At 30.6% G+C, this 23,559-nt stretch overlaps 2 protein-coding genes across 2 annotated transcripts in view; one reads left to right on the top strand and one right to left on the bottom strand.

Annotated features, from left to right (window-relative positions):
- LOC115874478 overlaps positions 1 to 21,015 on the bottom strand; it is a 37,646-nt gene extending 16,631 nt beyond the window's left edge. Inside the window, exons 1-10 of the mRNA XM_030889627.1 lie at positions 20,547 to 21,015; positions 17,762 to 17,866; positions 17,586 to 17,702; positions 17,443 to 17,519; positions 14,268 to 14,469; positions 12,183 to 12,345; positions 10,714 to 10,883; positions 10,524 to 10,602; positions 10,157 to 10,360; positions 9,993 to 10,102 (exon numbers count right to left, since the gene is read on the bottom strand). Coding sequence (XP_030745487.1) covers positions 9,993 to 10,102; positions 10,157 to 10,360; positions 10,524 to 10,602; positions 10,714 to 10,883; positions 12,183 to 12,345; positions 14,268 to 14,469; positions 17,443 to 17,519; positions 17,586 to 17,702; positions 17,762 to 17,866; positions 20,547 to 20,881 — 1,562 coding nt within the window. The 5' untranslated portion in view covers positions 20,882 to 21,015. The remainder of the gene's footprint in view (positions 1 to 9,992; positions 10,103 to 10,156; positions 10,361 to 10,523; positions 10,603 to 10,713; positions 10,884 to 12,182; positions 12,346 to 14,267; positions 14,470 to 17,442; positions 17,520 to 17,585; positions 17,703 to 17,761; positions 17,867 to 20,546) is intronic.
- Positions 21,016 to 21,523: 508 nt separating this feature from the next.
- LOC115874725 (protein kinase C and casein kinase substrate in neurons protein 1) overlaps positions 21,524 to 23,559 on the top strand; it is a 65,675-nt gene continuing 63,639 nt past the window's right edge. The window contains exon 1 of the mRNA XM_030889987.1: positions 21,524 to 21,776. The gene's annotated coding sequence lies outside the window, so the exon portion shown is untranslated. The remainder of the gene's footprint in view (positions 21,777 to 23,559) is intronic.

Genomic DNA, 23,559 nt, shown 5'->3' with positions numbered 1-23,559 from the left:
TATCACAAATTAAACAGTCTTTTTTATTAAAACGGTTTAATGTACAGTACGTCTGTCCGTTCTGTAGCTACGGGGTATCCGTGAGAGGGGAAACGATATTCTCTCCATGTTTTTCGTAAAAAAATTAGACGACGCGTCCCATCAATAAAAATTCGATAAATTTGCAAGTAGCCAATAAAATGAGTGGGCGGAGCGATTTGCGGTGACGTACTCGTCAAGTCGACGTATAAAATATATTGTTGTTTATTTAAATGTTTTTTGTCCGCATTCCTTTCATAGACACAGATCCAGCAGACGTACTGTAACTCTTTTTTTTAGATAAAATACACATTTCTCTTAATATTTTTAAAAAGAGAAGTACAAGATTTATCAAGTTTTATTTTTTTTTATAATTGGTAGTCTTAAAAGAAGATACACCTGGTATTATGGTAATGAAGGAGAAAAAAATAAGATCGTTTTTAGTGGGTCAATCAGAAAATGATTTTCATGCTTCATCCGACTGTTTGTTTGACTTTCACACGGTTGATTCTATCAAAATTCACTAAACGATGTGCTTCGGCACTTTTATACTTTCTTAATTTCACTAGAGGTCCTCGTTGAATTAATTTCGATAAAAATGAAACTCCGGATTCAGGTTTTCATAAATATTTATTTTTGTACAAGTTATATTAAAAAATATTCCGATAGTATGTCCCCGGATTAGTAAGCATTATTACAATACAACTACAACCTGGTTAACAATTTTAGAACAAGCAAAATTCTTTATGAAGAATGCATTTTTCTCAAAATATCAATAATAGAAAAGTTTTTGCTCTTGTACAGGGTGAGTCAACGATAGAGTAAAGTCCATTATCTCATTTGTTTCGAGGTTTACAAAAAAATGTTAAATACAAGAGTTATAGGGAAGTTTAAGATACACATTTTAAAATTATTATAGAGTATACAGGGTGCTTCAAAAAAGTGTGGCGGATATAACATTTGTTTTTTTAAAGGCAACGCCCTATTTTTTATTTCACTTTTAGATTCTGCGTAAAATTCTATAACCTTTTTATATATAACGTTATATACCTAAAATTAATAGTTTTTGTAATATTTAAATTTGTTTATACAAATGTTAAATTGCAGTGTGGTAAAAAAATGTCAATGGTACCATTGTTTCTGAAGTTGGAATACCAAAATTTGGTATGAGAGTTCTATAGAGATTAAACAGAAGATATATGTTAAGATATTTTAGTTAAATGCTACAGGATGTTCAAAATATATTTATAAATTTCAACTACTTAAAATTAAAAAATCTAAAATTTTTTAAATGGTACACCCTATATATTTTGATTTTTTCTGATAGATTTTGCAAAGCTCTTCAACTTTTATTAAGTATGTCATATACATATTTTGAATAATTTGCGATTTATTCCATTTTTTTTCTATTTTTACCCATATCTTTAATACAATTACGCTATAACATAATAGTTGCCATGATAAAAAATAATAATTATTATCAAAATTTCATATGTCTGTTAGGCAAGTTAAGAACAAAAGGTGAATTTTAGTTTAATTTGTTGTAATAAGTATAAATGGTACAGGTAGAGGTAATAGTTTCAGATTTCCCTGAAAATGGATTAGTCAATGTGACTGACATACAGGAACAAGCCAAAATAAACATATTTTTTGATTCAGTACTATATATTATGGTATAGTACTTTGCTAAGTACTATAAGAATAGATGTAGATTATCTAGAAAACATTTTCATATTATATTAGATTATAATATTTTCAGTGTGTAATGGGACGGTTTTGTGGCAGTAGTAATATTGGCTTTACGAAATGAATTATAAACCAGAATTACTACGAGAAAAAAAACTTTACTGTATGTCGGAGGAAATTTCAATATCAGTAGTCGTCAACAATTAGGTAATCTAGTTAGTATTACCCTAATCTGTGGCTATTCGGCCCGACGGAAAATCCAAATGTCATCTCTCATAATATAGAAATACACCAAGAAATTCACGACTACGATTTTAGTTTATTTGAGTAAAGTTAGTTAATTTTGACTAATAATAATAATTGTAACTAATTATTAAACTACTTGTTAAAAATAAGTAATAAATATGTTTGTTTTGTTACGGCAACTATGATGTTATAGCGTAATTGTATTAAAAATTAGGGTAATAATAGAAAAAAATGGAATAAATCGCAAACTATTAAAAATAGGTATATGACATACTTAATAAAAGTTGAAGAGCTTCGTAAAATCTATCAGAAAAAATGAAAATATATAGGATGTACCATTTAAAAAATTTGAGATTTTTTAATTTTAAGTAGTTCAAATTCATAAATATATTTTGAACACTCTGTAGCATTTAACTAAAATATCTTAACATATATCTTCTTTTTAATCTCTATAGAACTCTCATACCAAATTTTGGTATTCCAACTTCAGAAACAATGGTACAACTGACAATTTTTTACCACCCTGCAATTTAACATTTATATAAACGAATTTAAATATTACAAAAACTATTAATTTTAGGTATATAGCATTATATATAAAAAAGTTATAGAATTTTACGCAGAATCTAAAGATAAAATAAAAAATAAGATGTTGCATTTAAAAAAACATGTTATATCCGCCACACATTTTTGAAGGACCCTGTATACTCTATAATAATTTTAAAATGTGTATCTTAACCTTCCCTATAACTTTTGCATTTAACATTTTTTTGTAAACCTCGAAGCAAATGAGATAATGGACTTTATTCTATCGTTGACTCACCCTGTACAGACAATCCAGGGACATTATTTCTTTTACGTTTTGTTTCATTGGGGTGTTTTCTAAATAAGTTACCAAAATAAATTTTGTTCAACCAGTCAGAGATGATTTCGACACCCAACAAGTGACAGAACATTTCAATTTACCTCTCATTTTAATTCCCAATTTTTTCAACCCTTTGAATGAGAGTTTCTTAGTACCATGCAAAGACATTCCTAAATCTATGGTACCATGCGATAGAAAAAAAAGCAGCGTCAAAGACGGCTGGGGAAAGTTTTATGGACTTTTTTGGCTTTGATAAGTTTTATGCCAATTTTTAGTAAATGACGTCTAGATCTAGAGATTGACTTAGTCAAAATTATCCTCGATTATCATTCTCTAGCCGTCTTTGACGCCGTTTTTTTTTCGATCATACGGTATATTCTTTGAACGAGAGACAATAAAAGTTACTGTCAGAGGGCAGGTTAGAAATATCTTCTCGATGGATATACCGGGTACCTCTTAAAAGTGGCTCACCCATATATACTCTGTTTTTTTTCTCAGGTAAGATTTCGACAGACGATGACAGAAGAAAAGCAGATGACGTCCCATACCAATCTATTTATTTTACTAAAAAAAGTTTCTAATAATTTTTAAGTTAACTATGGATGGGTTTAAATATAAATTCGTCATGCGTCGTCCCTTGTTGTTTTTAACCAGTTTTATTGGTTTATTTCAAAAATGACAGATTCAAAAACGATGAACGACAAACGGACGCCGATGCGTATGAACTCGCCTTTAGATTTTTGACGTTTGTCAAAGTCTTGCCAAACTATAGGTTATAATTTTGTGACAACTTTTGTCAAATACCCTGCGTTTTGAAAGATGATGCATTTTGATTCGTGTTATTACGTGTTTTGTGTCTTTTGAAGTCAAGTGGAGGGAAAATCGAGTGAAAATTAACTGTAGAACCCAGAGCAGAGTTTATGGTTAATACTCGCTGCCCAAGCAGAAAGTCTTATACAGATACACCAATAAAGTTACTATCAATAAAGTTCGTATACCATCTCGTCGTAGATAAGTGCATCTCGAATATGGTAGAAGGACCATACTAAACACATACTAAAACTGGAGTAGCTGTAAAATATCGACATCGCACGATAGGTAAATAATGGATTTTAGTACTGCAGAAAAATAATGTCAAAAGGTACTGGTTTAAAAAAAAATAAGATGAAAGTTAATTAATCAACCTGTGAGGTATAAAATTTGGTAAGTGTTATTCTTAATAAATTAGTTTGTTTTATTTATGTTGTTTTATTTATTCCTGCGGAATATTACAAATTTGTATTTGTACATAAGTTATATTGATAAAATATAATCATAAATGCGGGAAGTTTCATAAAGCTTGAAAGTAAGAAATAGTTCTTTTTTATATTTTTTGGTATGTGGTGTCTTGTTTTTGTTTGTTTTGTATTAACACATACCGTTTTTTATTAAATAAAATAACTCGATTACATTTTTTCAGTTTTATACAGTTTTTTTTTCACAATATTTTGAAGTTACTTGTCAGTCAAATTTTAAATACATATATAGCAAATATAGTAATTTCCTGCTATGCGTTCCAGTTGTACCAACTTATTTCTTTGTAAAATAAAATAAACTACTTTGAGATTAAAATGACAGACACATCTATCACTGTCAAGGATCTTCTCGTTGGACAGACTATAACTTTTTTATTAAAAAAAACAAGATTTGGTGTGTTAGTATATGGCATAAATTAGGATTGATTGACGTATTCAATTCCTGTTTCACCGGAAATGACTACAACTTTTGATTTTTAAATGGCACCCTCGATATTTTTTTACTTTATTCGATAGAAAAATAACACTCTGAATAGAATGACGTGCAATATGTCAACTTATGACATTTTCGCATATGGTTTATTTGAAATTATAACTTGCGGGTCGTATCGAAAATTTGACTCGAAATACCAAATGTGTGGTGTCAAATTATTCGTAAAAAAAATGCTTTTTCCAAATACGCTAATGAGCCACTCTCCTTCCATTTGAAAAAATTGAGGTATGATTAAAGTAAAAATACGATTTGGGCATTTTTTAACTGGCCAGGACAAGACATTAAAAACATGAGACGACCAAATCTATTTTTCCAAGGCTCTTTGATTAAGAATTAGTGTTTTTAAAATATAGATTGAGATTTAAAATATAATTTTTTATTAAGCGAGAATATCAAAAGTTGACATATGATACGTCATTCTATTCAGAATATCATTTTCTATCGAATAAAGTAAAAATATACCGGGGGTGCCATTTAAAAATCAAAAGTTGTAGTCATTTCCGGTGAAACAGGAAGTGACCAAAAACAATTGAATGCGTCAATCAATCCCAATTCATGTCATATACTAGTATACCATTCTCGTTATTTTATCTGAAAAAATAAAAAAGTTATAGGGGGTGAGCCACTTTTGAGACGGACCCGGTAGACTTTATAGTCATATGTCCTTTTCGCATTTTCGGACATTTTAAGCTTCCTTTTCTTAAGGTCCTCAGGATATTAAAATTATGTCGAAACACCTTGTATATTTTACAATATATCGCTCTATAACATTTATAAAATTATGAAAAATTTCACTCATTATTGCACACACAATAACAGTTAGTTAATAATTATAACTTCAAATTACTATTATTTCATACCCGATGTTCACTTTCAAATAATAATATAGTTCATCGTACTTTTCAATATTTTTATACAGAGTGATCGAGTTTTCGGAATTATATTAAAAATATTATTATAAACTGTATCTCCAATTTTATTTTAGAAAATATGCCTACATTTTATAATCATTTTCATAGACATATACAGAGTGATTTAAATCATATTTGAAAAGGACACTTTTAGAAAATACCTACTATCTAATTAAAAAAAACATTAATTAGTTTCTATTTGATTTCTTAAAGGATTAAATGTAGGTATAGTTATAGTAATCGATGGACTTTAAAATCCACTAGATAATATAGCCCTTGTATATACAGTACGTCTGTCCGTTCTATAGCTACGGGGTATCGGTGAGAGGGGAAACGATATTCTCTCGATGTTTTTCGTAAAAAATTAGACGACGCGTCTCATCAGTAAAAATTCGACAAATTTGCAAGTAGCCAATGAAATGAGTGGGCGGAGCGATTTGCAGTGACGTACTCGTCAAGTCGACGAATAAAATATATTGTTGTTTATTTAAATGTTTTTTGTCCGCATTCCTTTCATAGACACAGATCCAGCAGATGTACTGTACACTCTGTACAGTACGTCTGTCCGTTCTGTGGCTACGGGGTATCCGTGAGAGGGGAAACGATATTCTCTCGATGTTTTTCGTAAAAAAATAGACAACGCGTTCCATCAATAAAAATTCTACAATTTTGCAAGTAGCCAATAAAATGAGTGGGCGGAGCGATTTGCGGTGACGTCTCGTCAAGTCGACGTATAAAATATATTGCTGTTTATTTAAATGTTTTTTGTTCGCATTCCTTTCATAGACACATATCCAGCAGATGTACTGTAGCTATGTTATAATATATAGATACTTTTGCACATTGAACGTTCCATTAAAAAGAAAACTACAGTTCGTTTGCTGGATCTGTGTCTATGAAAGGAATGCGGACAAAAAACATTTAAATAAACAGCAATATATTTTATACGTCGACTTGACGAGTACGTCACCGCAAATCGCTCCGCCCACTCCACCCATTATTATAGATTCTCGGGAATGAAGATATAGTCTCTATATCAGAACCTAGTTCTGCACTAGACTGCGAATGATATGTATGCGAACAGCGAATTTTTGTCACTTACACATAAATTTTAAAAATAAATCCCCGCGTTTAGCAGTCTAATGGATTCACACGAAATTACTTCAAAAATCGGTTCAACATTTAAATTGATGAATAGATATTTTATATACTCGTAGTTTTATAAAATTTACAATTGATTTATTATGCTACTTGCAAATTCGTTATTCGTTCGTCATTATTTGCTACTTGCAAATTCGTCGAATTTTTATTGATGGGACGCGTCGTCTAATTTTTTACGAAAAACATCGAGAGAATATCGTTTCCCCGTAGCGACAGAACGGACAGACGTACTGTACAAGTAGTGTAAATATATAAGTGATACCAATTAAACTTTTAGTTACGTAATCGAGGGCGCGATTTTTAAATTCATTGTTGCCAAGCATGGACATATTTGGCGCCGGGCTGACTTTTGAACTGGAATTTAAATTTTCTGCTGGGGATCCAGGTGGTAGCTTTGCTGTAAAAGCTGTCAAGTTGCCACATTTATGTATTTATTTCCTGACATTGTCATTTATTTTGACACTTTAGTTTTGTATTATGAATTTCTGGTTTAAATAAATTTTGTTGTGATACTTTAAGCTTAAAATTTTTTTGACTAGCAGACTTTACAATCGAACATTGTTCTTTTTAGAACTCTTTTAGTGCGAAGTGTACAAAGTAGCTTAATACTGCCAAAAAACTCATTGCAAACTTATTAGAATATTTTGAACGGGAAAGCGTTAGTAATGGCCCTTTATGTCCCTTAAGTGCTGTTAAGTAGGTGAGTTTTGTTGGTGTAAATAATAACTGTTTATATGTTTATAACTAATTTTTTTTTGGTACCTAAAATATTTTAATTAAAAGAAAATATGTAAAAGTGGACAACGCTGTGCTGGTTAAGCTGATCTATGAAAGAAATTTTCAAGCGGAGCTTTTTCAGAATACCGGGTCATCCTGTAAGTATAGTTAACATCATAATAATTTTTTTTGCTAGAGTAGCCTTGATGAAACCCCAATCCCCAATACAGCACCAACTACATAATAATATGATTTCTTTACAATGTTTTGCCATCTTCATTGCATTCACAAATAATTGCTACATTTTGAAACTTCCTCTCTATTATGTTATTAAGATTTTCTTATGCTTAAAGGTATAGTTTACGTTTAATGAAAAAAAATCAATTCTAAATGCATTTTAATTATAGGATTAAAAGGATAAATGTATAATGTACGTAACTGCAAATGTTTGATAAAAAATGGGAGAATGTAATACGTACTTAATAATACCTTAGATTAAGAATACATAACTATCGAGATTGTTTCACTTTTACTTTCATTCTCGATTTGTTACTTTTACCTGCATTAAAATTATATTTTCTGTAACAAAATTCTTTTTCTATTTAATTTATGCAAAAGAGCGAAAGAAAATAATAATAAATGTCGAATTCAAAGCTTTGTCTTGTTAACTCGAATATTTGTTAACAATTAAAGAAAATTAAACGTATATCTTTTTCTATTTTAGCAGTAAATATAATTAACATGAATATATGGAATATTTAAAATATTAAAATTTATTCTTCTATAATTAATTAAATTAAAAACACATGAAAGGCCATAGCTAAATGTGAAATACGCCTACTGAGTTCTTCAAAAATGTTTATAAAAATACATCATTTCAACTATTTTAGTAGGAGGTCTGTCGACGTAAGAAATATACAGGTTGAGTTTTAAATAAGTACAAATATTTTCATTGCTAGTAGATTTCGATAAAAGGAACACATTGTTTTTTTCTTTACCGTTTCTCAAATAAATCCAAAATGGCCGAGTTATTTTACTTTGTAAATTTCCAAAAAAATATTTTTTGCTTAAATTTTGAGAACCACTGGATCTATTCTGAATTTTCTTTCTTGTAAATTTAATCTACTACCTATGTTGTCATATTATCAAGTTATTATATATGTTCTTTCAATTCTTTCTCCATTTAAGGGACTCTCTATCTCCAGTAGTTTCGGAAGTATCCATAGAGAACATCGCAGAAAACTCATCCTGTATATATCCTATATAAAATTGACACAAAACGTTTTCAAAATTTAATATTTAGATAGTAAAAACATATCTTCAAAATATAGTTTCACTGAACAGATCAGAATAAACAAAAAAGCTAATATTTCTAACTTACGTTTAAAAAAAGGCGTTAGAGATGACACGGAAATGAAGACTGCTGTCAATGGGTATTGTCATCGATCGTCATTTTTAAGTTAACTGAACGCCTTTCTTCCTACGTCTTATGGTATTTTTGGTCTTATTTTTAATCAATGGCGTTTGAACTGGCATTTTATGAATTATTTTAATAAAACATGTTATAAATATATAGATACCGATCGATTGCGTCAAATTGGCTTTGCAAAATACGATCGATGACATTCACCATACAATTTTATATACAGGTTGTTAAGTTGTTTATTATTCACGGCAAGAGCTTCATGGTTAAAATATGGCAACCTCGGCCCGCTCGTCGATAGAGGACGCGACGGGACGAGTCGGCAGAAAACCCTATAAGTGCATGCCGTTCTCAATAGGCAGTGTTGCCATTCTGTTCCCCTATAAGTAACTGTCCACTTAACAACCTGTATATATGAAATGACAGCGATCATCATTTCCAAGCCAACTCACTTTTTTTGGATCGTATGGTATGTTTGTATATGCTTGCTGTAAATTATATATTTTGAAGACTAGCAAAACAGTGTTAATTGCATATTGTTACTTCATTGTTAGCAATAAACGATAAAATGTACCATGACAAAAAAGAAAGAAAAAGTATTTAAACACAATCTTTTCAAAAATATATTTTTGATTTACATTGTAGTTTTAACATTTCCATATGAAAATATATAAAATATTTTAAATTGTTTCCTTATATTATTTTATAATTAAACTAAAAACTTGATCTAATAAATATTTTTTTTCATCTATGAACTAGAATTATATACTGGTTTCATTCATACTTATAACCTTATAAATACATAATACAGAGACATATAAAATTATTGTAGGTATCTTAGAATATACATACATATATCTTTACATTGGCTATAATGACTTAATATTATGAATAAAAGGATTATTTGCATTTCTTATAAAAATATGAAATACTCTGTGACTAGGTCTGCGATTGGTTTAGAAAATATATTATTTAGTTACTTAGTTTAGAAGAGTCGAGAGTCGAGGCTTCTGTGGTAAACTGTAAATACATATAAACTACAACAACTAAATTTTAATTAAATAAATTAAAAATGTATAATGCAATTTATTTCACGAACTTCGTACTATCAATCAGATAAACTCCAAATGTTTGCAAATTATATTATGTGAAACTCTGCTTTAAAATATTCATTTACTCAGGTCTTTCAGTTACTTTAAACTTCAATTCACCGTCAGGGGCGTACATAAAGGTAACTTTATATTCCAATGGGTCGTGAAGGTACTCCAGTTTATATGATCTAATCAGCTAAAAAAAAGAGCTAAGTTAATTATATATGACATAAATTGCCTGGGTACTTACTTTAGCTAAAAGTACTTGTATTTCCAAATCAGCAAAGCGCCTGCCCAGGCACATTCGGGCTCCGTAACCATATGGTAGAGACGCAAATGGGTGAATTTTCTCTTGACCAGAGCTTTTCATCCACCTTTCGGGCATAAATTGATCTGGTTGGGATACGTATTCTCCCATACTGCCAGTGACCAAAGTTGGAAACACCACTTGAACCTGAAATATATTTTTAACTGCTTTTAACTACACTATACAGGGTCCGGCAATAGTGTGTCGGGTACCATACGCACTATTGTGCCCGACGTACTATTGCCGGACCCTGTATGTCCTATAAATATCAAATTAATATATTTTACGGCCGGTTAAAAAATAGACTTACCCCTTTAGGAACTTTGTAACCTAGGATAATAGTATCTTCCTGCAGTGTTCTTCCATTTCCAATCACAGTAGAGTACATTCTAAAAAAACATTATTCATAAAAATAATTATATTCAAATTTTTAAAATTTTCTTCAAGAAGATTACAATAAAACAATAGGCCCTATTCTGTATTTGGCCTGTGAATCATACCTAAAAACTTCTTTTACGAATGCTTTTAAAAACGCAAGCTGATTTAATTTTTCTGTAGTCAAAGGTTCATTTTTATCTGGGAAAACTTGTTTTAGCTCTTCGTACAGTTTCTCTTGTTGTTCAGGCCGAGTAGCTAATTGGTATAGAATTGAACAAACCGCCATAGATATCTAAAATAAATAATCTTATATTCTATATCGAACAAAGATATATTAATACTAAAAAATATTCAATTTGATAAGTATAATAAGACTGTTGTTTTTTATTTATTTATCTTTTCTAATAGTAGTATATTCAGGTTTCTAGTTTCTATAGGCTTGGTGCATTTCAGTTGATTTCAAAAAATTCCGATCGCAGCACTCGAACGGTAGAAATCAAAAGTTTTTGTTCTGTATTTGACGCCGTCCCGGTTGCTGTTCATGTTGATCGGATTAAAATAATATTGAAATCGTGGCTTAGTGATAATATTTAAGTAATTTAGTTTTTTGCTAGTGCAGTTTTACTGAAACTATAAAACACTCAGATACACGGGTTTAAATAGCGAGTATAGAAAAAAAAATATAATTATTCTAAAAGTGTTAGGAAGTATAATTTGTTTAAGAATTGTAATTATTAAGAATTCATTGTGCGTAATTGTTTAAGAACTCATTGTGCATCTATTTTAATATTTTTGAATTATTGTGAACTTGTAAACTTGTTTGTAATAAATATTTTTATTATTTTATTATTATTAATCGAGGTTTGTGTGATGTAACGCTGTTTCGGGCAGTAAAAATTAAGTGAAAAAGAACTGAAACTGGATGTCGCGTTGTGTTGTGACAATTTCAAATTTAAAAAAATTGACGAAAAAATATTAACGTGTAAAGGAGGGTGTAATTACTTGGTTGTCGCAATAACATTCAATAACTCAAATTTCCCGGATATTCAACTCTTCCGAAACAACATTTTATAGTTTCTCAGTTTCTCACACCGGTTTGATCAAAAGCAAAAATGGATTCAAGCAGTTCGACGAAACAAGTGAATAAACAAAATATCCATTACACAATCAAAAAATTAAATAGACATATACTACGAGAGGATAAAATGTACTTTGCAATATTAAGGTACACTCTTTTTTTTAATCAACTAGAGCTTAAATTTTTGATGAATATCTTCTAAAATCATAATTATGTAACTAAAAAAATTTCGTTATAGCCGAAATAGCGTAAGTTATGTCCCCACTAGCAAAACCTGTGCGTAAAACTATGCTCGCTACCGTAGTTAAACTAGGTGATCAATAATAAATTATAATACAAGTTAGACCTTCTGAAAATATCGAAATATTTTATTTTAGAATTTTCACAAATTACACTTTGTTTGCCATATTCTCTGATGGTGGCAGCACCGGCGGAGAAGGCCAAGACTATAATAGTATATTCTAATTTTGTTATTTAGGCATCAATTTATATGCTAATAAAAATCATACTTACGGTATCGATCCCTACTAATATCAAATCTAACGCTAAAATATAGGCAGTTTTGGGGTCAGGTTCGTTAGCTAATATTCTCTCTACCAATGACAAATCTCTTTCATCTTTAACTATTTTATCCTTTAGTCTTTCCATGGCTGCATCAATGTGTTTCATGCATATTCTACAATAAAAATAAATGTCGATATTCAGTTAACAATATTCGTCAAAACAGAGTAGTAAAAGATTGATTTTGGACATGAAACAGCATATTGGTCACGGGCATTAATGACATCACATACTTATGATTGATGTTGAACCTTTCCTTTTTTCTATTTAATATCCTCTGCAGAGTAATGTGTCATTTAGTTTTATTTTGTGATGGTTTCTATATGGTTTCTATAGAGCTGGGGCGATATCCGATTAGAATTTGAATTAAAATTCAAGGACCGCTTCTGGACTTTACCAAAAATGTCATTGCAGGCCCTTTTTGGCCCACTTGCAACAACTACTACTTTATTTCAATACTTCTTGAAGATTTATACATAAGCTGACTGTCTTTTTAACCAGTCTGTGAGAATCTTTTCATCTCGTAGCAATGAAAACGTTGTACCGTGTACCCTATTAAAAATAAGGGCTATTGAATGTCTAAAATCAATATTTTTTTAATGAAAAAATATTGATTTACTTCCAAACATACAGATTGTTTTCTAACTAAGGAAGTAATTTCTCAGACTATGTTAACAAAAAAATGTTAAACGTATATCCACAGGGTGTAAATTTGGAGCTACTAGTTGTAAAAAATATAGAAAAAAAGATCAAAATTTAAACAATTACCAAACTCTTTTATATAATTCTAAGGTTCCATACACAATGCCACATCATAAAAAATAAAAATAATAAATTTTGTACAAAAAATAATAAGAATTTGGTGTGGGCCACCCTTATCACTTAAAGGTATAAAAACTAGAAAAAATAGATAGCAACCTATTCTCAGACCTACTGAATATACATATAAAATTTGATCAAAATCGGTCAAGCTGTTTAACTAAAACGGCGACACCAGAATTTTATACCGGGTGCGTCTCAAAAGTGGCTCACCCCTATAACTTTTTTATTTTTTCAGATAAAAAAACGAGATTTCGTATGTTCGTATATGACATAAATTGGGATTGATTGACACATTCAACTGTTTTTGTTCACTTCCTGTTTCACCGGAAATGACTACAACTTTTGATTTTTAAATGGCACCCCCGGTATATCTTTACTTTATTCGATAGAAAATTAAATTCTGAATAGAATGACATATCGTATGTCAACTTTTGACATTCTCGCTTAATAAAAAATTGTATTTTAAATTTGAATCTAGAGTGCCAATGTCTATGTTAAAAACACTAATTCTTAATTAAGGAGCCTTGGAAAAATAGATTTAATCGTCTAATGTTTTAGTGTCTTGTCCTGGCCGGTTAAAAAATGCTCAAATCGTATTTTTAATCATATCTCAATTTTTTCTAACGGAACGAGAGTGGCTCATTAGCATATTTGGAAAAAGTATTTTTTTACGAATAATTTGATTACAAACTTAGTAATTTGAGTCAAATTTTCGTTACGAACCGCAAGTTATAATTTCAAATAAACCATATGCGAAAATGTCAAAAGTCAAATCGTACTTTGGTACCGCACACTTGGTATTTCGAGTCAAGTTGTCGTTATGAACCGCAGTTACAATTTCAAATAAACCAGATGCGAAAACGTCAAAAGCTGATATATGACATTTCATTCTATTCAGAGTGTTATTTTCTATCGAAAAAAGTAAAAAAATACTGAGGGTGCCATTTAAAAATCAAAAGTTGTAGTCATTTCCGGTGAAACAGGAAGTGACCAAAAACAATTGAATATGTCAATCAATCCTAATTTATGTCATATACTAACATACCAAATCTCGTTTTTTATCTGAAAAAATAAAAAAGTTATATGGGTTAGCCACTTTTGAGACGCACCCGGTATATTAGATTTGATAAATCAAAACCAATAACACTTAATAGGTTTTGCCTCAGTTCAAAAAACACCCTGTATGAATCAATTGAATTTAAAAATAATACATACTCGACAAAATAGTCCATATTTTTCACGTATCTAGTCCATAAAGATGTGGGGAAATATCTCCAAAAGGGAAATCTCAATTCCAAAATTGCTATATTTCTAAGCGCATATTTTGCCGCATCTATTATTTTTAGAGCCTCGGAGTCAGTTGATAAACTTGATTCTAAACAACCTAATCGGACGTCTAGGGAGACTCTACCAATACCTGTAAAATAAAAAAATATGTCTTAATATACAGGGTGTTAATAACTAAGGACAAAAAATAGATGATCGCTATTATTATGTATGCTAATATAAGAATTTTCTTTTCTATTTTTATAATTCTTTTTATTATTTGATGGTGTTATTCAAAAATTGACTTTAGTAAAATACAATAATTGAAATACTCTAGTAAAACCAGTGGCGGACTAAGCCTGTCGGGGGCCAGGGGCGGCGAAGCTAAATGTGGCCCCCGGTCTGTTTAGATAATTATACAGGGTGTTTCAAAACAAATGCGAAAAACTTTAGGGGGTGATTCCTTGTTCAAAATAAAGGGTAGTTTGCTTTATAAACGTTGGGTCAAAAGTCAACCATTAGGGAGATATCGGGGTACAAAGATGGCGGAAAAATAATGTTTTTATTTTTTATCTTGAAAACGAAAAGAGATAGACTAATGAAATTTTATGGAAGCATTACTGTTATGAAAACACACTTTCAGGTATTTGTTTACTTTTAAAATGAGTGGAAGGGGTTGAAATAAACTACCCCTATCATTCTTGTTAACGAAATTTAAAGAAAAATATTATCAAACACATGCAAATGCTTTAATTTGGATAGCTTAGTTTGTTTAGAAACTTTTTTACCTCTTGTGTTTTTTTGATAAAACTCACCGATTGGAAATTAAAAAATAAAATGTAAAGCATTACATGTCAGGACAAAAAACATTTTTGGATTAAGAATCTAGTGATAATAACGATAATAATAATCATCTAGATAGTAACGTATTGCAGTAGAGTAATTTCAAATAAAATAATATTAGGAACATCCTAAAAAGTAACAGCGGCCGGCTAGATTTTTTCCTAAAAAAATTACAGCAGCCCACTAGATTCTTTATCAGAAAATGTTTTTTGTCCTGAAATGTAATGCTTTACATTTTATTTTTTAATTTCAAATCGGTGAGTTTTATCAAAAAAATACAAGAGATAAAAAAGTTTCTAAACAAACTAAACTATCCAAATTAATTTTTTTGCATGTGTTTGATAAGATTTTTCTTTAAATTTCGTTAACAAGAATTATAGGGGTAGTTTATTTCAACTCCTTCCACTCATTTTAAAAAAGTGAATAAATTACCAGAAAGTGTGTTTTCATAACAGTAATGCTTCCATAAAATTTTATTAGTCTATCTCTTTTCGTTTTCAAGATAAAAAATAAAAACATTATTTTTCCGCCATCTTTGTACCGCAATATCTCCCTAATGGTTCACTTTTGGCCCAACGTTTATGAAGCAAACTACCCTTTATTTTGAACAAGGAATCACACCCTGAAGTTTTTCGCATTTGTTTTGAAGCACCCTGTATACTTCTAATGCACATTTTGTAAAAACTGAATGGCGTATGTATAATGGTTGACAAAATTCAAGTATTTATATAGGGTGTCCCAGGCTGAGCCTGCGCTAGAAGTTTCTAGAGAACTACAATATCTAGATATGAGATTTTGTGCATATCATTGTTTCACAATGAGATCTGTCGATTAAAAATATTTTCAATATAGCGGCACTTTCGGAAGTACTGGAAGTTGACAGCAACTTTCTTATTTTAAATGGGTGACCCCATTTTTTATTATATACTTAAATTCTCTGTAAAATTTTATGAATTTTGATTATTAACACTTTATACCTAAAACAAAAACAAATTATTAAATTAAACACTCAATTAAATTAAACACTCTATACCTAACGTTAACTGTTTTTTTTCGATCGTACGGTATATTATTAAAATATCAACTATTAGATATCACTACAACACAAAACGAAAATTCGAGATATATTTATATAAATACACTTTTTAAACTTTTAAGGCAGCAGTAGTTATAATATAGGAAATTCAAATAATTCATTTTCTGACAGATCGAAATCATATCGAAATAAATTGTCTGACTGTTTGACACTTAATGTCAAAGGAAGCTAGACAAAATCAAGAAAAACATACGTTTTCAAACTAAATCTTAAATAACTTAAAAACGATTTATTCTAGGTATAGGAATATGTTTAGTTAAAATGTAACTAATTGGAAAACCTTTTCACTAGTGAAGTAAAAAAGTGGGTTTCCATTTGAAAAAAAATTATTTATGATAATTTTTTAATCGCACAATTCCATAACAGCTACCGCCATTATTATATGACATTTGAACAATTTAATTTTTGAAATAGATATATAGCCACACGTCTTTTTTTATGTCACAGGGGCTGTGATAATCACTAAATTTGACTTTTAGGCTGTACAATTTTTTTACAGGTATTTTTCGTCCAAAAATTTTAAATATTTTTTTCTTAAAAATGCTTCCAGGGAAATACCGTGACAAAATATCGCGATTATGTAAGTCCTCCAAGATCCGAGGGACCCCTTCGCTGTCTCAGACCCGTGGCCCCCGTTATACTAAAGACTTCACTGTTCGTCATCAGTAATGAAGCTAGAATACAAGTTATGCTGTGCATTGGTTGTAATTTAAAATGTTTATTCAGTAAAAATAAATAATGAAACCATTGAAAAATAACTTAAAAGCTAAAATAAATAAATTCAGTCTCAAAATATATAAAAAATAATAATTATTCGATATTTTAAACAAAAAAAATTACCCCTTGATATAATTTCCTAAACAGAAAATGCCATTGACAATTACTGGGGCCTGATAATTGATAATTAAGTAAATATCTGTTTATAGTTGGCGTATAGGTACTTATGGTTTGCATACTCCACCTACAAACTGGTTTATAACTACTGAATACATATTGGCATTTTTTATTTGTTTGCCAGTTGAATAAAGGAGGCCCCCTAAAAGAGGGTGCCCGGGGCGGACCGCCCCTTCCGCCCCCCCCCCCTTAGTCAACCACTGAGTAAAACTTATTGAGTACTAATTCTATGACATAATTCTATAGCTAATATGCTATTTCTATATATTTAACGCATTATTAATACATTACATTCCAAGGCCCACTTGTGTATTTCATTGTCAAAGTCTGAAGGCATCTCGTCATTAGCGTCTTTTATGACCATCATCCTAAAACATTTCGCAATAAAATTTGCTTTGTTTATACACATAACATCTATTTTAAACTACACAAACCTTGAAAGAAAATCGTTGGTGACATTTTCTATGGGCTCTACATATTTTCTCACCGTTTGAAGTTGTAGAATTGGTTTCTGAACTTTTGTTCTGAACGATTTCCATGGCTCACCATGTCTAAAATTTATTTAACAGTAGAACTAAAATAAATACCTATTAGGGTTTTATCTACTTACACTCCTACAACACCGCCCTCTACTCCAAAAAAGTCTTTTCTAACTTCACTTTTGTATTTTACCAAACAAGGCATAGAGGGTCTAAATGGAGTTGGACCTTCATTCCTATAATAACAGATTTATAAATTTTTATTAATGCTATAGGTACCATGTGATCAAAAAGTTTTAGGATCAAGATAATTAGAATATTTGGTAATTTACATTAAGAATCAGTGGCGTAGCGTGGCGTCATTGGCAATTAATATTTTACCAGTACAATAAAGTTTTTTATAGTTCTTCTTTAGTCTTTAATTTTTACTCTTTATCACATCATCTTAATCACCCGCAGCAATGAAAGCTTTGCCGCTGTTAAAAATATGTTTCTCTCATAATACAAAGCACCAGTGGCGGACTAAACCTGTTGGGGGCCCGGGGCGGCAAAGCTAAATGTGGCCCCCGGTCTGCACATTTTGTAAAGATTGAATGACGTATGAATAATGGTTGATAATTTTCAAGTATTTATATACTGTACTAATTGTAATAAAAATCGATATATATACAGGGTGTCACAGAAATAAGTGCAAGTATTTTAAGGGGTGGTAGATAAAAAAACCATATTTTTTCTTTATCGTTTTTCAAATAAATCCAAAATAACGGAGTTATTTTACTTTGAAAATATACAAATACAAAAATTTTGCTCTTGTAAATTTGTTCTGGTAAATTTAATCTACTACCTATGTTGTCATATTAACAAGAAATTATGTTTTTTAACTAAAAACTAAAAAAATTCCCGAAGTTTTCAATTGTTTTTTCGCGAAAAAAGCCTCATAGGCGTGTTCCTGGGGTTGAACTATATTACCATAAAATACTTGTACTTATTTCTGGGACACCCTGTATATTACAGTCAGTATGTCCCCGGATTGTCTTTACAAGAGGAAATTTTTTTGAAACTTTTCTTTTTGAAAAAAATGCGTTCATAAGAATTTTTGCTTGTTTTAAAATGGCGTTTATAATTTTCTAAATATCCATACCGTTTTAGAAAAAATAAAAAAAAACATAAAATGTAGTTTTTTAATGTAATTTTTCCCCAAAAAAAATCCTAAAAAAACTAAAAGTCCTAAAAATGAAAACGCTATGGTAATATAATTTTGATTTCATTTTTTGATAGATCGTTATAATTTATTTTGATTAACGTCATATTTTTTGATGTTAAAGTATCACATTTTCCGATAACTATTATCACCCTTTCCGTAGCATTGAACTAAATAAATTTTTTGCTTCTTTAACAATTTAAAACAGCAAAAAATATAACTTTAATTAAAATTCTGTCAATAATAATCATCAAAAAATTATCACGAAGTTATATTACCATAGAAAGGCGTTTTATTTTTACTAGTTCAAAAATTCAACTACATTTTCATGTTTTTCTTATTTTTCTCTAAAACGGTATGGAAATTTGGAAAAGTATAAACAGGAATTACCATTTTAGAACAAGCAAAAATTTTATGAAGACAATCCGCGGACATACTGTAGATATAAATATGTTATTCATCGGCAGTGCCATTTTTACGTAGGGACCCGACGCGCGACGGGCCCCGACCAAAGAATTAAGGGCCCCCTTGAGGTCCCCAGCTTCAAAAAGGTATCAAAAAGGATAACATCATTTTTTTAAAGCTTGTAATAATACATTTAAATTGAAAAACGAATGCAATTTGACGTAATAAAACAAACCCCCAGCGAATGTTTACATATATTTAATGGCAATTTATGATGACAAAGTGATGGGAATACCGGTTCCACATATAAGCCGCGTTACTTTCGCGACCGTTCCGCGATTTTGTAAGGGGCCCCTTACAAAATCGCGGTATACTCCTATATAGGTCCAAGAATAAATAATAATTATTCGAATATAAAAAATAATAATTATTCGATATTCTAAACAAAGAAAATTACCCCTTGATTTAATTTCGTAAATAGAAAAATTCCATTGACAATTACTGGGGCCTAATAATTGATAATTAAGTAAATATCTGCTTCCATTTATACTGTGTTTAGTTTGCGTATACTTATGGTTTGCATACTCTAACTACAAATTGCTTTATAACTACTGAACACATAGTGGCCTGTTTGCCAGTTGAATAAAAAATTACTTATTAAGATTTGGAGGCCCCCTAGAAGAAGGGGCCCGGGGCGGACCGCCCCTTCCGCCCCCTTAGTAGTGTGATTACGGTGAGATATAATTTATATGGTTTTCTAACAAATTGCTCGTTATTTTATGGCAAATGCTGAATCTCTGCAAACCTTAATCAAGCCTTAATTAAAGCACGGGTGTTTGGAATTTTTGGTGTGGCTTAACACGACAGGATAGGGCTAAACCTTAGGCAGATTTCTGAAATATAATATATATTTCCTTCGCCCGCACACCCGCTTTACCCGACCTCTGAGAGCAACCCGAAAGTACAGCGTAATAACTGTGGTAATAGACTCTTAAGGAAAAACGGCCTCATAGTAGCTTTTGATATGAAGGTATATTATAGTTTTCGTCGTATTATCTAGACTTCATCTATTAGAATTGACATAAACTCTTCTTAAAAATAATTTTCAAATATTATATCTTTACTTTTTTATGTTAAAGCACTTATTATTTTTCAACCAATGACAAAACGGGTCAACCTTGACAAAATTGATATCTTCGATCGGCATTTAATTAATGCCGACCTTGATGGCGTTTATTTCGATCATTTTTTATTAATTTTTATCTTTATGAAGTTGTCTCTGGTTATAGGTATTTTTTTTTAAACTTTACCTGTAAATCTTCTCTATTTCATCCGCATCATATACAAACAATAAATCCGGCCTTCCAACAAGACCAGATAACTTGACTATTTTTCCATATTCTTTATAGAATAACTCTGATAATTTCGCTACATCAGACACATCGTATTGTCCAATGACTGGCAGTAGCCTCCAGGTATTGCCCAGAATTGGTATAGGTCTTGGACCAGGGACTTCCGCATAAGGTTTTGCATGTCCAAAAGACTCTTCAGCGTTGATTGGGCACACAACACTGATATCTGATCGTTGTCTACTTAGTTTCGGTGAAAATTTTAACGATTTTTTCAAAATTCTTACGCTCGACATTGTTATTCTTCACTGGAAACTACCGAAATACAATTACTGCTGTTTAAGGCACGGTACAGAAAGTACTTGATATTGCTAATGCTATAAACTTGACTGAAATACCATCGATGGGTAAAGAAACTTAATGCCAGGGTCTTCGTTTTTGAAGCGACTTTCTCTGCGCGCTCGAGGTCGCAGAATATTTTTGTGTATTATTGATATTAATTTTTTTATAATAAACTATGTGTATAACAGATTAATTTATGGTTTTGTACCTGTATAATACTTTTTAGGAAGTTGTGTATTTAGTCTTTTTATATCATACGTTTATTTTGAATTTAAAATTTAAACGTAAATACAGAACGTAAACTGTAAACGTAAATATTTGTGAGCGCCACATCTCGGCGAGTAGCTCAACTATAATTTCCCTATATATTTATTTTTGTCAAGAAATCTGAATAGTCGGCTTGTACGCTGGCGCCATCATAACGAATTTCTCGAACTAATTGACGTTTGATTCATTTCACGCACGGATCTGTTCTTGTGATACTACTTCCGAATCACGTTACAATATTTGCGAATCTAAAAGTGTGGGTTAGAACGAGAAAGAAATACATATCTTTGTCGAAAGATACAACTGATAACCGGTTACATTTCAGTTATGAATAAAGATTAGGAGAATTGAATGGATCAAGACGAAAAAGAACAGTGAGTTTAGGAATTCAATGAATTCCCTGATTTACAAATATTTTGTTGGGTGTGTTATGTGCAAATTTTACACGAGGACAGTTTGCGAGATTCGTATATTGCTGGAACAGTGAATCGCCATAAAGAAACGCTAGATTTGTAACAGGACAATCTGCCTATAGTGGGACTAATTATACAGTTTTTTAGTCTAGGAATTTTCATTCGCCAGGTAAGCAGAGTTTAGCGATGACGTTATTTTATCAACAAAACTACTATTTAAATAAATAAGGGGCTGTGTAAACAATTTGATAACACTTATCACTACATTAATTTAAACCTTAAAGTTAGCTAATTAACCTCAACACCTCTTTATTATCTTTCTGATCTTTCAGTCACATACCTTTACAAGTATGTTATAAAAAATAATATTCACCTGTAGATGTGTTAATTCCCTTTAATAAATTGATATAGTTGGTTTTTATGGTCAAAATTTGAATATTGTTTTTCATAAAACAATATAGACAATATTTAATAGTAAAAACCTAAAAAGTTTAGTTCAAGGATACAATTTATTGTTGCAAAAATAATACAATTATTTTACATGTATTTGGCATGTGTACATTCTTGTTTTTTTTTTAGTCAATATTAATAGGTCTATTCTTGTAGGTAGGTATACACCTATTTGAATAGAATAGAATAAGAAATAAAATCCCTTTAAATCAGTAGTTTATATTGATATACAAAATACTATTTTTAAAAAAATTGTGATAAAATCCATAAACTTTTAACTCTATAGGTTTATTATTTTAATCCTATAGAGACAGAGTTTTTATTTTGTCTTATCTTTAGTTATTATAAAAGAGACATACTTGAAATTTACTATCAGATACGATATATGGATAGTTTATTTTTTATATCTTTTAGTATAGTTTTCATTATTATTTTAGTATGTTTTATAGTTACTATTGGAGATTGGGGATGCCTAAGGGTTTCTCTAAGCTTTTTAACACTTGACTCTTACAAAAAAAAAGCAGAAAAGATACAGAAAGGGTGAAAACTACCCCCACCCTTACATAAATGCTATATAGTAGAAATATTTTCCTACTCAATCGACGGCTATTTTTTTTTTCGTGAAGTGGTACTTCTAGTATTTACTACATTTTTGTCTCTTGTAGAAAAGCGCCACCTCGCATACTTTTTGACTTTACCTCCTCGCATACGTTGAGACTTGCAAAAAATATTTTATCCTACATCAAGCTATGTAGTAGGCGCATAAAATCTAGTAGGTATGCGCTAATAATCTATAGTTCATATCAAATAAACTTTTAGTCACGTGATTAAGCTTTGCCGGCACAGCGTTGCCCACTTTTTCATATTTTCTTTTAATCAAAATATTTTACAAAACAAAAATAACTTAATTATAAATACTTATATAAACAGTTATTATTTACATCAACAAAACTCACTTTCTTAACAGGACTTAAGGGACACAAAGTGCTATTACTACCGCTTTCCCGTTCAAAATATTCTAATAAAGTTGCGATGAGTTTTTTACGGCTATTAAGCTATCTTGTACACTTCGCACTAAAAGAGGTTCTAAAAAAGAACAATGATTGACTGCTAGTTAAAAATTTTAAGCTTAAAGTATCACAACACAATTCATTTAAACCAAAAACTCGTAATACAAAACTAAAGTGTCCAAACGAATGACAATGTCAGGAAATAAATAAATAAATGTGGCAGCTTGACATTTTTCACAGCAGAGCGATCACCTGAATCCCCAGCGCGAAATTTAAATTCCAGTTAGTCAGCCCGGCGCCGAATATGTTCATAGTTGGCAACAATAAATTTAAAAATCGCGCCCTCGATTACGTAACTAAAAGTTTAATTGGTATCGAATATAGTTATGGACAAACGAAGCACTTTTGTATAGAGGTAAAATTGTGTCCAATGATCATATATTTTGATTCTAAAGATACATAGTAGGCCTATGGCCACGGCATATTGGGACA

This window comes from Sitophilus oryzae, unplaced genomic scaffold (assembly GCF_002938485.1).
Source record: "Sitophilus oryzae breed Bouriz unplaced genomic scaffold, Soryzae_2.0 scaffold_1297_pilon_pilon, whole genome shotgun sequence".
NCBI classification, from domain to species: Eukaryota; Metazoa; Arthropoda; class Insecta; order Coleoptera; family Curculionidae; genus Sitophilus; species Sitophilus oryzae.
Note: the sequence above shows the minus strand (reverse complement) of the source record. Positions and strands in the feature narration are given on the sequence as shown.